Source organism: Catharus ustulatus, chromosome 10, assembly GCF_009819885.2.
Source record: "Catharus ustulatus isolate bCatUst1 chromosome 10, bCatUst1.pri.v2, whole genome shotgun sequence".
NCBI classification, from domain to species: Eukaryota; Metazoa; Chordata; class Aves; order Passeriformes; family Turdidae; genus Catharus; species Catharus ustulatus.
In genome coordinates this window covers 17725198-17743202 of record NC_046230.1, presented here as the reverse complement: position 1 = coordinate 17743202, position 18005 = coordinate 17725198, and the positions used below count along the sequence as shown (strand labels likewise).

Below are 18005 nucleotides of genomic sequence, written 5' to 3'. Positions count from 1 at the left end.
GGCTCTAGAGCAAAATCCTCATATCTTCTGTAAGATAAAGCTGAGGCCACAGGGATGAGCTCTGCAGCCATTGCATTAATTCTCTACGAGTGTTGAGATTTCAGTTGGGAAATACATGCTTGTTAGATGAAACCCAGACATGATATGTGTGTTTCCCAAGGGGATACAATTCACCCACAAGCAACAGGCCCAACCAAAGAATACACATGGCAGTGATTGCACGTGTATTGGTGAGACAGGCTTTGCAGGCAAACAGGATGCATCAAACAGGATTAGAGGATTTGAGCTGTCTGTCTCTGGGTCTCTTTGGGTCTCCCACACTGTATTTTCACCTCCTGTGCAAAAAGGAGGAGTACAAATTGCATGACACTGGGGTGAGAAGGGCTCTCTGACCTTAAACAGACTGTCACTCTCCCATTTAATTCCCCTTCCAAGCCCCTAGACAGGATATTCTGCACTGCTCCTCTCTGCTGCAGCACAAGGTAAAAAGGGAAGCACAGATTTGTAGATGGTTTAGTTCTGTCAGATCGTCCTCCCCAGAGGAGTTGCTTTCTCTGCTGCCTGTCCCTGCACCCCATGTGAACATGAACTCCTTTACACTGTCTTTACCTGGTCTGTTTTTCAAGAATCAAGAAGCACAAAACATCTGTTAGCAGCTGTCCTACTATCACAACAATAACACACCTCTGCATTTGTGCAGGAACAGCCACCCCTGCCCTCCTAACAAGTCCAGGGAGCATCACAGGGATTCCTCAAATATCATTCCATTTCAAGCTACTCAAGAGTAGTAGCTCTTTCGTTTTCAGAGAATGGTTTGGGCTGGGAAGGATCTTAAAGATCATTTAGTCCCAATACCCCTGCTATGGGCCTAGAGCCTTCCTCAACCATGTTCACTTCTGCTGCCCCACAGCCTTCTCACAAACCACCCCCAGCTTTCAGTGCTTTCCCCCCATGTTCAGTAAGGCAAGGGCTGAACAAATATCCAAGATGCCAACTGTCTTCCCTAAGAAGCCCTCATCAACACATTTGCAATCACTCCACTGGACAAACACCAGGACAAGCAGAGCCCCTAGGTCTGGGTGATGCTTGGCTCCAGCTGGACGTATGCTCAGTCCTACAGGCATCACTGGGTGGGAGATGACAGAGATCAGACCTCCTGTTCACTTAGTCCAAACACTGGAAAAGGAATGGTATTTAGGAAGGAGCCACCCAGGCTCAGAGGCCTGCCCAGGAGCAGCACTTATCAGAGCAAAGCTACAGACTGATTTCACGGTGAGTGCAGAGCCCTGGCAGCCCCTCCCAACTGGATCCCAGAGTGACCATCTGGCTGCAGCCCTGTTCTGCAAACAAGCCCGACAGGCCCGTCCTCCAGCGACTGACCGGCAGCAGGAAGCTGCACAGGGACTGCGGGAGGCACCTCCATGCTAATTAATCCTGCCCTGCCCAAGCGATGCTTCCAACCTCCGGAAGGACATTTACAGACATCATCAAAGGAAGCATTCTGCAGGCCCCCGAAGGTTCAGTGACACTTTCAGTCTCTTTGAATTGGAAATCAGGACAAACGGGAACTTCCAGCACAAGCCAAGTCAGGTTCTTCACCCTGCTAGCTCAATTTCAGCTCCTCTGTAAGTAAAAGCTTGCATAACCCAATACAAAGATATAAGACAAGTGCAGGGACTCACTGTAAGAAAAAAAGATTTGAGGTTAAACATCTGCAGAAATGACCTTCGGGGAATGGAGACAATTCCACAGATATAACAGCAGTGGCCAAAAGCTGGGCTTGTACTCAGGGTGGGAGAGGAAACAGGCCCAAAGAGACCCCAGCCAGAGATGTGTATGAGACAGGGTAAAATCCTAATGTGGTTGCTGTGGTTCACACCAATGTTCTGAGACAGCAAGCACACTGGAGGAAGGAGGCTTGATCTGCTGTGACACTTTGCTCCATCTGGACACAGACAAGCTGCAAAACACCAGCTCCTGCCGACAGAGGGAAAGGGAGAGAGGTGAAAAAAGTGCAGAGGTGGACAAAGGGTTTATCTGGCTACTGCTGGTAACTAAACGCAAAGGACAACACCAGGTTATCAAGAAGCTTGTGAATGAGGTGTTTGGGCCCCACAGGGAGCTCCTTGCAACTCCCGGTGAGTGAGAAGTCACTCCCCTCTTTCCAGGCTGGCTAGAAGAGCAACAGCCTCCCCTGCAATGTCCAGGGACTTCACACTGGTCAAGAGCTGTAAAGAGCCCCAAGGTCTAATGGGGGGACAACAGTGTGATGTCTGCACATAAACCACAACCAAGGGAGAAGGCCATGATGCCTGTGAAGGCTCTGCATGCACCATGAGGAATTCAAGACCAGGCCTTCCTTTTCTGGCCCTCAGCTGAGGGACACCAAGTCAGTCCTGCTTTTTCTAACAGCAAGCGAAGCTCCTGCCAAGAAAGCGCTGCTGCTGTGGAATGTGCTGGGCCAGCAGTACTGCTCATTCCTGGAAAAGCATCAACTCAGCGGGAGAGCAAGGAGAGGAGAAGAGGGGGAAATTAGGAAGAGGGGGAGGGTGGGAAACAAAGTCTGAAAGCTTGGACTTCCACACCTGGGGAAGCACAGAGCGGTCTGCTCACCAGCACCTCCTCATCATAGGCTGCCAGCACAGCAGCCCTGCCCAGCACCAGCCCTGTGTTCTAGGACCACCCTTCAGATACCTCCAGGGCAGGTCTGGGACCACACAGACCAAGGCAGATGCCTGTGGGGAAGAGGAGTAAGGTTCATTTCCCCCCCATGATGTTAATAATTAATTTAATGTAATGACAGATCTCCACGAGATGACAAAGCAGGCTCCACATGTGTCCTGTCCTCAAGACACTGACCAGCTCACATTACTCTCTCCTTGCATAAACAATTTTGCAAGAGTGTCCCCAGGAAACCGACTCAACCTCCTACCCGATGGGAAGGGGTCTTGAGGCGTGACAGGCTGTAGATGGCTGCACCTACTCTGCCACATCCAGCTGGGCTGCCATCAGCAACAGCACTGCTAACTGGGTCTGTAAGACACACAGAGAACCCCCATAAAACCAACAGGCAGTTAATAAAGCTCACAACAAACTTTCACCACAAAACATTTGCCAAAGACAATGAAAGGACTCACGCAAAGAAGAGCCATTTTAGTGTCACAACAGCTGCACGATGGCAAAGACAGAACTCTGTTCCTGATCCCAAACTATTGCAGTACTCTGAAAAATGGGCAAACACTGATACTACATCCCTCTGGTCCTAAAATGCAGGAGGCAGAAGAGAACATGAGGGGTCTGAAGATTGATAAGAAACTCTTCTGACCATTGCTAGGCCAGGGACACTCATTCTTTTTCTTCCTCATCTGCTTTTGACGGTGTCATGCAGTGGATGGTATAAAAAATTCCCTGCATTAAAAAACCAGCAAATAGACCACGTTTTAGTAGTCTTTTATATAATTCATCCATTTCACTAACACCAGTCTTATTCACCAAACTCCATTCAAGACATAGGGCTAAACCCTTGAATACAACAAGTAACCTACCAAGCATCCTTTACCTGGCCAGCCAGGCTTGCCCTCCAGCCAACAACCCAGCAAGCCTGAAAACACTGTTCAACTGCTGGGAGACAGAAAGGTGCTCCAGTCCTAACCAAACCAAGTATGTGCTGGCACACAACTTACTCACCTAGAGGTCCAGAAAGCAGATGAAAGCCATATAGTAGGACCCAATACATTACTGTAAATTAAGTGTCTTCACAGTTCCCATGTACAGAATTCAATTCAGGTCCCACCAGGAACTCACCTCTACACCAGGAATCACCTTCCTTTTCAAAAAGAGAGTAAACTTCCCCTCAGTTTAGAAGAGGACAGTGTTTTGGATCACCGTAGCACCAGGTCCAACTGCTGCTTTTCTTTACTGCTGTGAACTCCTGGACCTGACCCTGTCACATACCATGCAAAACCTCCCACCTGCTGTCTCTGACAACTGCACCAAAGGCTGGGTAATGGCCACTGACCTCCAGAAATCACCATCACATGACATGAAATGATCCTCTTGTGGAGGGTCTCAAAGTCACAACTGCCAACTCCTGGGTCCTTCAAGGATGGAAGAGTGCAGTGGAAGGCCACACAACCTGTCTACAAGTCTGTAAATATCTCATGAGCTTGGTAAGCGTGTTGAACTGGTCACTCTACACATTAACTATTCCCAAAGCCAGTCTAGAAATACTCATCACGTTATTACTGCAATAGGGTCATTTCCTGTGTCTGTGGACTTGCTGGTAAGTCAAATTACAAGACCACCCCGATTTTGAGCTTCCTAATTACCTGCAATACTGACATCAAGTTCCCTTGCAGCATCTCTCCTGTAAATTACATGTAGAGTGACCACAAACATTTAGTGCCTGCACCACGTGTTTATCAACCAGGAGCACAGCTGGACCCTACAGTCAACACAGCCAGACCCAGTCCTCACCTCAAATCTACAAACCCTTCTATATGGCACACCTGAGTCAGACCCAGCTCTAACATCATGCACACCAGCAGAGATGTTACACACCTTGTGTTAGTTTGGAACTGCCCCAAGGAAATCCAAAGCTTACCCTAAACTGATGAAGATGTTGGCATCCTCAAAGTCCCCTGACACTTCCAGAACAAGACAAGGAATAGTCTTAAAGTGTTTTCCCAACTCTAACCTTTTGGCCCCAGCTGAAACAATACATTTTTAATCTAGAAGAAAAATCCACCTCACAGGACCCCCTTAGGGACCTAAAGGTGCATTTACCAGCTCTAGGTCTAAGGCAGGTTTGCCATAAGGGAGTCAGCTCCACAGCCAGAACCATGAAAATCCATCCTTCTCAGAGCCACAAAAACCAACAAGAAAACTCAAATGAACAGTGAACACATAGCAAGGCTTCATGCATTGAGGCCCCATATGTATTTCCAGTACAGCACAGCCCCAGCTGGGCCCACACGCAAGTCTCTGTGTGAATGGCACTAACAGACTGGTTGAGCTAGGCAGGGCTGAATGAACTGGGACAGCTGGTTAGCTGTATGCAAACACAAGTCTGGAGTTTGCATATCCATCACAGTTTCTGGAAAAAGCTTCAGTATAAGAAGCTGCTACACCCCAGGGCCAACCAGGCAACAGCCATCGGCACTGCAGCAACTTTCTCCTTGCCCTGATGGCATTGGGCCACCAAGCCAAGGTTGTCACCCGCTGCTGACACTGCTCTGGATGTCAACAACAGCAGCACAGCACAATGGCACAATGCAGTACATAGGGGACAACCTATTTGCTTGCAGATCACGAGACACAAAAAGACCATGGGTGGGTGGTGAGAGTAATGCTGAGGGAAGAGTTGAAGCCCAGGCAGGGGGAGGTTACTGTGCTAACACCAGCTTCCCTGCTGTAATAATCCATGCAGAACCAAAGCTCCTGAAACACAGACCCCTCTGACTCTTGGTGTCCCCAGAACCAGCCTGTAGCCACCAGCAAACAAGGAGAAGTCCACAAACTCTCTTATTCAGACCCAGAACTCCCAGCCTATCAGAGAGACAGCTGCCAGCGATCAAAGGGTCCATGTAGCAAATAAATTCCTCTCCAAACCCCAGGGGCAGGTCAAAAACCAGCAGAGGAAAGACCTTCCCACACAGCAGCTAGCGACAGCTCTCCCAGAAACAGAGCTTTGCTCCAAGTCATGTGAGGAAGCCTTTCCCACTTCAGCCAGGACCAGAAGGAGACTCCCACTGTAGCAACTGTCACTGCTCACACTACAGCCTCTTTTCCTCCAGCTCTAATATCCTAACAAATTTTAGCCAACAAGACACAAGGACAGATACCCAGTGAGGAGATAATCATCACAAAGGATATAGTGGAGTAGGGTACCCAAATGCTGCTTCTGCTGCCCCCCAACATGCTACCTGTGACTGGAAAAACAACATCTCTGGCATGTTTCCTTTAATAAATAACTGATACAACAACCACCACAGTCCTAACCCTCCACTGTGATACAGAATTACACAGCACAGGAAGGTCAGCACTAGGCATCTCTGCCTGCCAAACTCTCCTGAGAGTTTCAGCCCATTCCTGGATGGGTTTAATATTAGTGCTACAGTAGTAACAACATAGCAATGGAAACAAGTGAAACCAAGGGCTTTGGGGCTCAGGGAAACACTAATGCTTCAGTTCTGCAAGCTAATGCAGTCCTCAGGGACAGTGATATTCACAACCCAAAAGCTCACACTCTCTCCTAAGGCCACCATGGCATTACACAGATAAGCACACGGACAAAGCAGACAAAGTCACAGAGATTAGACTAATTCCCCTATTTGTACCTTATTGAAATGCCTTCCAAAAAGCCTTTACAAAAGGATTTGGTCCAAAAATTTCCAACAGCAGCCACCAGCAGGATTAAGTTTTACTTAACTTGCCAGCTGCTGCCTAACAAGCCAGCACCAGCGGGACAAACAGTAATGTAGCCACGTGGTGCCACATCCCCCTTCTGGAAAACAACAACCCATCCAGCACAGGTCAGAAGGGCAGGCTCTGAATAACAAACAAGGGATGGAGAGAGGAGGAAATCAATAGGAAACACCAAAAACACACAGCCCTGACTGCTGCCTCATTAGATGTGCAGCACGATGCAAAGCTGGTGCAACATGAAGGCAATTTCCTGTGAACTCAGTATCTGTTCTGCAAGCCTAGCTCCTCTTCATGGACTTTTTCACAGATCAAATATCTTAACCACAACATTGTTTTATCTGTTTGGATGCAGTCAAGGGTGGAGGAGTAGCAATTCATTACAGCAGGTACCCTCAGCTCAGAACAGTTCAGCAACTGCCATGCAGACACTGAAGAGGCTTCCCACCCCCTTAAGTACACTGAGCTCAAAAATTACTTCAGGAATTTCAACTATGCTCCCTACACCTCTACATATACAGCTTTCAAGTCTAGATGAAGGGCCTGATGCCCACCCTGACAGAGGACTGAAGCCAAATCCGTGTATGCAGCAGAAAAGCTGTGGGGGAAACCAGATTTTCTTTGCTTATACTCACAGATCCTTTTTTCCTGAGCATCCCTACGTGCATAGTGATGGGTGGCTGCCTCCACCTTCAAGAGTTCACAACTGCTAAGAAACCAGGTGAAGAAATCACAGGAGAAAGAGGCCAGGAGCCTGATGGAGAAGAGAGACTCACTGAAAGCCCTGTCCTCCAAGCACAATGACCTTGGGCTCACGGACCATCCACCTCCAGCCCTGCATGCCAGCATCTTCCTTCTCAGAGTCCATTATGAAACACTGCCTCCCCAACACCACCCTGCTCTCACTGCAGCCATGTAGAAAGGAACATTACTGCTTGCACCACCACCCAGAACACCCAGTACCCATCCTGTGGGCGAGCCAATGTCTGGGATTTGGGAACAGTAAAGTTCTAGATGGAATTCTAAAGTTCACTTTAGACAAATACGTATCTCAGCAGGAACCAGAAAACTGAGCAGTGAGGCCACCACTAGCATCACATAACAATAAAAAACACTCAGGTTGTGACACAAATTATGGTGGTTTATGAGCCATTTTTAAGACATTTTGCCTTGACTTCCAACACTGAGCCATGCTGGAGCACAGCTGTACCACAGTCAGGGCACACTGATTTACTTTGCAGGAAGTTCTGAGACATCCAGGAAGTTTTTGCTCTGTGCTGGAATTTGGAAGATCAGAGTCCTCCAGATGATTTCAGAACACTGAACTGCACCAAAACAGCTGCATTCACATGGCTGAGTAAAGATTTCTTGACCTTTCTTTTTTTTCAGAAATGACAAAAGGGGCTTAAAATTAAGAAACATTCCCATCAAACACATAACTGAAAACAATGCCTCTCCAAGAAAAATGCTGGCTTCGACATAACACCATATTTTGGGAGAAAATACATTCAGTCAAAAAAATTTGCTGGCTAGTTCTGGCTGCAAACTAGTTCAATAGCTGTTGTAAAGCTTCATTGTTTGCATAGGACACACAAGGCCTTAGGGAAATTGGTCTGCAGCCTGATTTGGCTAACTTGGCTTTCCAAACACCACCCCTGGGCAAAGAAAGCAGGCTGTGACTGCCATCCAATGTGGCCTTCAGAGCACAGTTCCAACCACAACTGAGAACGCCGGACACCTACAGAGTCAGTAATAGCTGGGTCTGAACAGCAGGACACACAGGGCCAGGCACAGACAATACAGTGCAGGGAAGTAGGGAATACTGCTAACTAACCAGCTCCATCTTTGCCTCAACCCTGGCACTGCTGTAGCCCCCACCACCACCACCATAACACTTGGAAATGGCCTCCAGCAGCAGCTGCAGCCAGAAATCAGCTCCAGTGTCCATGGGCCACCCCCAGCACGGGCAGCATTACAGGAACTCCCCACCACAAATGCAGACAGTGGTTAGCAGCTCTCTGCCAAATCCTCAGCAGCTCAGGAGACAGAGGTACAGGCTGTAGTAACCTACATGCAAAATGTCTGAAGGAACTGCTGGTGGGCCCTTGCTAACCAGGGCAGCTCACCTCACAGCAGGCATGGAAACATCCTCTCAAGCACAACAGATGGAGTGCTGTGGCCTCTCATGTGCAAAGTGCTCCCCTCCACACAGAATGGGCAGGGACTGACCAGAAACTGGGAAAAAGTGATAGCCACCTTCTAGTAGGGCCAATGCTGTCACAAAGGATGTGAGCATGCAAAGGAGTTTTGTAGGCCCTTTCACTCACAGATTTCTTGCCAACCTCTCCCAGCATGAAATTCATGCTGACATGGAAGCAGTCTCCACCAGGGGGATGGGACAGGCAAAGGTCTTCTGGAGACAGCAAAAGTTTCCAATTAAAAATAAATTTTAAAAAGCTCCCAAAATCAAAATAAAACAACTCCCCCAACACATGCTACAAAGAGCTGGCAGGAGAGGCAGGGGCACCATGCTAGTGCTCACCACTGCTTAGAAACTGACACTGCTTATTAAGTTGAGGATGCCTTCCCCAGCTCCCAGATTTCCAGCCAGAAGGACAGTCACCGCTGGTATCAATTTCAAAAAGACCCTGCAATAAAAATAAATCACTCAGCCTTTCAGAGAGCATCAACGCGTTTCCTCATGCACATGTGCAGAGATGAGGCCGCCAAATACCAATGGCATCTGACCCCTACACTGGGAATTCCAGCAGCGCCCGCTTTGTTCTGCCTCCAGAGCGCTGTCCTAATCACTGCCTCATACCCGGCTTTGGAGAGCAGGTGATAATTAAGCAGGTCTGGATAAGATACTGGGCCAGTGATTAGCTGGATACCAATTTTCACCTCACAGCTGAGACCAGGAATCACTCACCACAGCCATGAAACTGAAATTGGAATGGAGACCTGCAAGAGGGAGAAACCAGCAGCGGCAGGAGGAGCAGCACCATCCCAGCACTGTACCTCAGATCACTGGTGTTCTCCCAGCAATGCAGAACCAGCAGGGTGGAGAGGGAGGAATGGTCCCCTTGCAGAAGAATGGGGTCTTTCTGCTCTCCAGTCCAGAAGAAGGGAGGTGGCCAAGTGAAAATAAGCAAAGTGATCACCAAAGTGATTTCTTCACATGCAAAAGAAATTCAAACTTTCAGGCACCCCACAATTTATGGAAAGACAAGGCAGAACTTCAGGCCAGGTGCTAAGGATTTACCTCGACACATCATTAAACTGCTCTGACAAGTTTAGCTTAAAATTTAGCATGACCCTGTGGGAACACATTTTGATCAATAGACAATGAGCAATATCAATACGAAACAGAAAATGAATCAAAATAAATCACATTTCAGGTAATATAAGAATATTCTCAGAGTTGCACCAGATAAAAAGACAAATCTGTAGTTCAGCTGAGGCAAATGTGCACAATAGCTGGTGAGAAGTCCATGCTGCCCAGGTACATGTCTTATAATGGACTTGGGTAGGAGACAACACTTTATATATGACTGAAGCCTATGTCCCAGCAAACTACAGACCACCAGCATGGTTGTTCCCTTCCCAGATGCACAGGTGCCCAGAAGAATTCAGAGTCCTGTTCTTGCAGCACTTCTATGGAACTGGGAGCTCTGTCACACTAAGAGCCACACAATTGTTTGCCCAGAAGCTCCCAGTGTCAAGCGGACAAGACAAGGCACAATTGGAAATTCCATTTTACAGATTAAGAAAAAAAAAAAATCTGCTCAAAATCCCATGAAAAACCTAGGGGAGGTCTCATCTGATGGAGAATATGAATTTCACAAGCAGTCACAGCTCTAAGGTGCTCTCCTGCTGACCAGCACACAGCTTTTACCTGTGAAACACTGAATGAAAGGATTCAAGCTGCAGGAAGAAACCTTCCTTCTCTAAAGAGTGCAAAGTTAGCAGCCAAGGGTAGTTGCACACTTCATGGTGAGACAGACACATCCACACAAAGCACCTCAGATCTAAGAAAAGTCTACCACATCTGTGCACTGCCACACTCACACCATCAGCTGACCTTCATGTGCCTCCAGTTCTGGGATTAGCACCACACAAAGCCAACAAGGCACAGATATCTGCACCCTGATATGTACAGCTGTAGCCCACTGCATCAGGAACAAAACCCTGCAGCCTTACTGCTGCTCACAGCTCCTCTCCCCAGGACCAGGTGCATGAATTCTCATTTCTCCTCCTTGCCACCCAGAAGTGACACCACTCTGAGGTCTTAATTATTTGAAGCTGAGCACTAACTCCTGCCATAGCCTGACAACTCCACAGCCACCCAGGGGAACCTCAGTTCACATTTCCAAGGAGATGTAAACACTGAAGCTGCTCCATCACAACTCTGATTCTCAGAGCAAACAAATATTAACAAGATAAACAAAAGAATGAAAAATCCCACACACCAAGACTGAGGCTGTAATACTGCCTTGGGGATGGGGTGAGCTGAAGGGAATATCAGACTGGAGATCCACAGCCTGGAAAAAAGGAGGAAGGGTGAGAAAGATTTAGACTGGGCAGAAGTGAGAGGAAACATTAGACATTCTGCTCCAGCTGGCTTTGGAAGGTGAGATGCTTCTGTTCCTAATAATAGATGAGAGGAAAAGTTTGGGCTATGCTACAGGGATCCTGTAGAAGGTCCAAAGCAGAACCATGGGACCTGCAGGCCTCCTCCTCATTGATCAACTGCTCTAAGTCCATCTACTTCATCTCTCTTCTTGAGGGGGCTTTAACCTGGGTCCTACTCCTGGACACTGCCCAGCTGACAGACAGCAGCCCAGCACAAGCCAGGCAGAAGGCAACCTGAGGGAATTCCCTCAGGGAAGGATCTGAGAGGAGTATGTGTGTGTGAGAGAAACACTTTTCCTCTCACACAGCTTCTGAATGCCACCATTGTTAACCTCCTTCTAGTTTTCACTAATTGCTCATGCATTTACAGTCAAGCAGCCAAGGTGCCTCCTGCCCTTCTGTCTGATTCTCCCTGCAGGCCAATGGCTCGCTTTCTCATGGACATCAATTACTAGGGATCAGGAAATTTTTCAGCTGGACTTGATGATCTTAAAGGTCTTTTCAAACGAAAGTGATTCTTTGATTCTATTTTGTGTGCTGCCTGGGGCTTCAGGGTTTCTCGGAGACAAGGCTGCAGCTGGACTGCTCTGGTTGTTCCCACCATGTTCCAGCCAACCACCAGCACGTTCTTCAGCTCTCTGGAAAGCAGCAGGGACAGCTTTCCGAACGAAGCACGGTGACACCACAAGAGGCTTGCTCTCTCTGCCACACTTCAGGACTTGCACATGCTGCTCCAACTGCACAACTCATTGCCCAGGACTTTTCCAAGGAACAGGCTGCCCACAAACAGCCCCTGACCCCCTCTCAGCTGCACCTTCTCTTCTAGAGTAGTTTATGTTTCCCAAACAAATTAGCTGAACTGGTCACAACAAAAATCTCATCCCATGCATTTCTGATGCAACTGATCTTGTGGTGTCTTCCTGAGTGATTTTCCCCTCTCCCTGCAATCACCCACTATAACTCCTATGCTTCTTTACAGTTGAGTTTTGTTAACCTATCATCTACCTCCTCTTGTAGAACCTTAAAGAGATAGAGGAGGATGAAAAGGCACAGCACAAAACTTCACTGCCACCAGACCCCTCTTCCCAATGCAAGACACTGCTATTTATTGCTAAACTTTGTTTATAGTTGTGCACTCTCCCACCCACATGGCAATGTTTCATTCAAGACAAGTTTGAATTCACTTCAAGAACAACATTTCAAAGGATCCCAAAGCATTTGTTTACAAACAGCATGCATGGAGAATTCACTTCTCCCACCAATGAACACGGTCCCCTCCGAGACACGGAGAGGCAGCTGTTTCATAGCACCCAACGCTACTCAACAGCTGAGGGACAGGAAACGATCCACGGACAACTGATATTGCTGAGAAAATTTATGGAAAATGAGGGCTGGACGCTTCTATTTGCTGGGACAGAATGGGGAAGCTTCTGAGGACTAAAGCTCTCCACCAGGTCAGGAAGAATTTAGGGACACAAAGGGTTCCAGACTGTGGTAAAGGAGTGACTCCAAATTTCAAGCCTCATTTGAAAGCTGGCACTTCCCAACTAACGGGAAGCTGGGCACTGGTATAATTTGGCTAAGGAGGGGAGAGCACCCCCTGCTGAGGCAGCCACACAGATCTCATCCAGGCCCCAAAGAGGCCCAGCCCTGTTCAACATGGGGTACAAGCCAAAATCACAGCCTAGAGAGGTATTTGGTGCAGTGATAAGCCACTGGGAAGACTATAAAACTGAAAACATTTTGCAATCCCAGCTCCATACACAAGACCCACTAAATCTTCAGAGGAGGAAGGATCACACAACTCCTTCAAATACCAAAGTCCTAGGAATGATAAAAGGTCACAGGTTGTAGAAATCAAGGATGGAAAAAGAAGTCCTTAAAAAGGCTAAAGGAAAGTCAGATGTAGGAAACCTGGACAAAACAGAGTAAGGACAAAGGGTCTTAGAGGGAACTGGCTTTACATGGTACTTGCTCCCCAGAACAGCAACCAACTTTATGCAGGTAGGAGAAGGCAGGGGCTCCCCAGAAGATCAGTGAGTACAACATCCAAACAAGGGACAGAACACACCTCCTCACCTCCAAAGAGCCACCTGTGATGGGAGGAACCAAAGGGCATCACAAAAGAAGCGATGGATACATGAGTGTTGGAAAAGAGCTGCCCTGCAGGAGATGGGATACAAGGCAGGGCTGCACTCCTCTTCCATACCAGAGACTGAGCATGGGAAATCTCACTTTGAGGATAGGACATGGATACAGTGGGTACAGTGGGTCTTGCACACACCCCTTGCTCAGAGATGGGCAGAACATGGAGAGCTCTCATTCCTCCTCCATGGAGGCAAGGGAGGAGAAAGCTGGTCCTCTCTAGCCTTTCTTCCCAAAAATGAGATGCGGAGGACAAAGCTGCCAAAATGGATGTTCCTCCCCAAAATGGTTGGTAGGAGAACAAAACTGTCCCCAAATCCATTTCGTGGAAAGGGCTGATGGAGGTGGCACTACATCCACACCCTTTTGGAGGGAGCAAGGGGCACTTTCCCAGGTAGGCACAGTGGGAGATTCCCAGGCTCTTTTGGTGGGGAATTACAGTCCTGAGTAGGGTACAACCTGGGGATGCCACCCTAGACACCCCAATGCGGGCTGCATGAGAGATTCCACCTCAGGCAAGGAATTGGCCAAACATCCTGAGTTCGGGAAAGGGGTGACCGTCAGATGGGGATGATGGTCGCCTCCAAGGTGCCTCTGGCACCTAAAGCAGGGTATCACCGGCTCCCTCGCTGAGGAGTTAGCATGGGGCAGCTTCCCCAGAGCTGATGGGGGATCCGAGGATGCGGGGCTGTCCCCAGAGGCAGCACCCAGGGACAAGGAGCCCAGAGAATGTGCACAGGGGGGTATCACCACCAGCCTCCCACAGGTGAGGCCCTGGGGTGCACGGAGGGTGTGTCCCCCAAGAAAGAACCCAAGGGGGTCCCCATCCCCATCCTCTCCAAGGAAAGGTAATGGGGATGGAGGATGGATCGAGGTCCCCCTCCCCGCGCCGGGCACAGAGGGGCACCCCCCACCCCAGGGGCCCGGCCCTGCCGTCCCGGGGGCGCTCCCGAGGCCGAGGGACAGCCAGCCCCGGCCCCAGCCCCGCGAGGGGCGGGAGCTCCCCCGCTCCCCGGGGAGGCCCACGGGGCCCGGGCTCCACGCGTGGCCCCGGGGGACCGGGCCCGGGCCCGCGCTCACCCGAAGTCGTCGTCCATGGACTTGAAGTAGAACTTGTAGTTGGGGCGATTGAGGAGCCCCTTGAAGTCGCCGAGGGTGACGCGCTCGGCCGGGATCGGCAGCTTCACCAGGTACGGCGTCTCCTGCTCGTCCAGGTGGTAAATGATCTTCGTCTCGGCCGCCGCCATGGCGCCCCTGCCCGGCCGCCAGGCCCCCGCCTCGCCTCCGCCGCCTCCTCCGCCCCGGCCCGGACCCCCAGACCCGGCCCGGCCCCCGCCCGCGCCCCGGCCCGGCTGCGGCCTCCGCACGCCCGGTCCCCCCGCGCCCCTTGTTCTCCGGGTCCCAGCGCCGCCCGGCTGCACGGCGCAGGCTCGGCCTCGGCCGGCCCCGCCCCGCCCGCCGTCCCGGCCCCGCCGGAACCGGAACCGGCGCCCCGCGGGGCCGCGGCGCGGAGCGGGACCGGCCCCGCACCGAACCCGCCATGGGCCGGGACCGGGCTCAGCGAGCAGCCCGGGAGCTTGGGCCCAGATCCCGGCACGATGCTGGCCCGCACCCTGCCCCGAGCCAGATCCCGCACCGATAGCAGACCCCCCTTCTCTGGAACTGCCCCCTCAATGGGACCTGAGCCCCTACACACCCATCACCCCCGCTGCTGCTGTGCCCCGTGTGGGTACACGGCCCCTGGGACTGCACACCCCCCGTGGGTGCATTGGAGTTTATACTTCACATCCACATCCTCGTGTCCCCAGAGTGGTACTCCCCGTGCACCCACATTCCCAGTGCTAGCTGGGAATATACCTCTCCCAGGCTCCCCATTCAGCTTTCACACCCCCTTTACACCCCCTGATGTTGCTCCACACTCAGGAACATTCCTGTGTCCCACAACCTCTGCTTCTGTCCATATCCCAGGATTCCCCTTCTATCTCTGCAGCCCTGGTGCTTTATCACACCTGCCAGCCTTCCCCGTGCTCCTCATACAGCAATGTGTCCCATGAGTACAGCTTACAAAACATGAGGCATTTCAATCTCTACCCTATCCTCCCAGGTACTGTACCTTCTCTTTGAGCTCCCCATACTGTGTCTCAGATGGGCACCACACACAGGGACCACCACCCTCCCCAGCTCCTCTCCAGCTGAGGCTTCCCTCTGAACACCCAACCTCAGTCCTCAGACCTTTTCCACACCAAACAGACTCTTCTGCTCTTCATGAGCATCCTCTGTTCCACATACCATGACTTCTTCAACTGAGTACCCTTCGGCTCTGTGGTTTCTTCCCATCCTCTATCTCCGCAGAAACCATCACAGTCTTACCTATACTCATCAGCACTCTGACCCCAGCCCCTTAGGACTTGCCTCTGTTCCACAGCAGTCTCAGGCTGTCTGGTTTCCCCTCTGCACACCTTGCCAGCACCCAGTGGGCACCAAGGAACCATCTCCATCAGCAGTTTCCTGGAGCTGTGGCTGAGAGCAAAGCTGAGGTGGATGGACTTTTGGGAACACCCACCAACAGGAAGGGCAAGAACCGCCTTGCACCATCCTGGATTAGAAGGAACAAATGCAGAGCAAGCACCACACCACAGGCCTGCACAGGGCATGAGACTAGATCAGCCCTCAGACTAGACTCCCCTGCCGTAGAGAAAGGAGACAGATCCTACAGGGAACAGAGCCAAGTTCCTCAGGCAGGCAGGCTGTGCTAAATAAGTCTCCTTATGCATTAAAGAGTTCTGCAGGCACTGCTAGTAATTACCTGGGCAGTAGTGCTAGACTGGGGGAAGAACCTGACATTAAACTGAAAAAAGAATAAAAATTCAAGGGAAGTCCTCAGGTAAGCAGAAATTGTAAGAGGTCTGAGACTCCCATATTTCCATATCAGCTCTTGGAAGACTGTAATTTCCTTATGCTTGGAGCTCTGTGGTAAAAGCTGGTGTACCTGAAATGAAGAATCCAGGTCAGAAATGGAAAAGCTTTGTTTAAGTTGCTTCTTCCTGTGTCAACCCTGACAGACCTAATCTTAAAGTTTTTTTGCAAACACCTCCCTGCCCCAAAAGCAGACACATATGAAAGAATCCTAGTCTGTCCCTGGCAGAGCCACTGTCTCACCCCCCTTCCAGCACAGCTGTGGATGCACCTTGGGGCCTGTACTGTACACATTAGACACCTTTGTTAGCAAAAGGGCAATTTTCAGTAGTGCTGAGCTCCCAGGGGAGCACATACAGCTCAGGGAGAGGTGCCACATCCCTCAGGGTGGTAGTAGATGCAATCTCATTGCTACAGATGCCTTTTCTTTTAAAACAGGCCAAATGGCTGAAAAGGCTCAATGAAAGATCGGTTTCACTGCTCACAGAGGCCTTGTGCTGCATGACTCACTGAATGGAAGTTAAGAACACAGTGCCAAAGAAATTAGGAGGAGGGGATTGTGCTGTGCACTCCAAGGTCCACAAGGAAGAGTTTCTGAACTGCCTGTTGGCTTATTTTTGCACATTTTAACACATCTTGGAACAGCTCAAAGCAGTGGCGGATGTATTTGAGTTCCATCACTTACACCTTTAAGTAACACCAAACTATTATCTTCTTTTAAAAGGGTTACTATTGTTAATCAAAATTAGGAGTTTGATACAGGAACACCAGATTCCTTCCTTCCTTCCTTCCTTCCTTCCTTCCTTCCTTCCTTCCTTCCTTCCTTCCTTGTTAGATGGGAAGTCAGACAGGTTGACTATTGTAGCCTTAGGAAAATAAAGTACTTACTGCTTACATTGCTCAGAGATGGGTAGCAATGATTCCACATTCAAGATTGCTCTCAAATGCATTTCTAGCCTTCCAGCCAAAAAAACATCTTGACTGAAGCAACAAGAAAGCATCAAGCCCACCCTACACTTCAGCAATGGAATAAATGCTCCTTTAAAAAGTACAGCACGTATCAGTACATAAGGATGCTGCACCACGCCAGAACTCCACCTTGCAGAGTATCAGTCCTAATTTGTTTTCTTTTTGCTACTCTGTTCTTGGCATCTGTAAAACTACCTCATCACACAGACTACCAAGGCCATAGAGCAACATTCTCCCCATGGTTTTTAACTCCCAGGTAAAAAAGCAGTTCATACCACGAAGTTTGAGCAAAGGAGGAAGGAATGTGGAAAAAACAAAGGTGGAATTGTTACTTGGCAGAAGTAATCACAAACTTCTGGCAAAATTGAGTTATTTACAGCACTACATGTTAAATTTATTCTTAAGCCATCTTTACCCTGTAAAAGGAAAGAAAATACTTGAGATGTCCAAGGAGATTTTAAAATTTCCAAGTCTTGCAGCTGGTTTGTAAATAGTTTTACTGAGGGCTCTCTAGCTACCCTGCCCTGCCTCTGCCAGTTCCTATTTCCCAAGATTAGGAGGGCACAATACAGGATGTATCAGCCAACATTCCCATCAATTACCATAGTGACAAATGATAACTGATTTCTTTGGATTTAAGGTTCATCTTTGCAACATAATTCTGTACAAAACCAAACCTCACCCACTTCAGGATTCCAAGTTCAGAGGTTTTAATGAATTGTTCTCTAGTTGCAAACAGGGTCATGAGTTACCATTGAACACTTTTAGCAATTCAATGCTGTGCTGATTTCCTACCTGCCTATTGTATGCTTAAAATTTGAGGAAAAAGCAGTGATGAGTTATTTAACTTACACATGTCCTGCTCAGGCATGTAAAACTGGAGACATACAATTCCAAGTCAAAAAAAGCAGACAAGCTGG

At 49.3% G+C, this 18005-nt stretch overlaps 1 protein-coding gene across 8 annotated transcripts in view; it reads right to left on the bottom strand.

The window, feature by feature from the left end:
• DVL3 (dishevelled segment polarity protein 3) overlaps positions 1–14485 on the bottom strand; it is a 33849-nt gene extending 19364 nt beyond the window's left edge. For all 8 annotated transcript variants that reach the window (XM_042779606.1, XM_033068921.2, XM_033068923.2 and 5 more), the window contains exon 1: positions 14281–14485. In XM_042779606.1, coding sequence (XP_042635540.1) covers positions 14281–14447 — 167 coding nt within the window. In that variant the 5' untranslated portion in view covers positions 14448–14485. The remainder of the gene's footprint in view (positions 1–14280) is intronic.
• Between the last annotated feature and the right edge of the window lie 3520 nt (positions 14486–18005).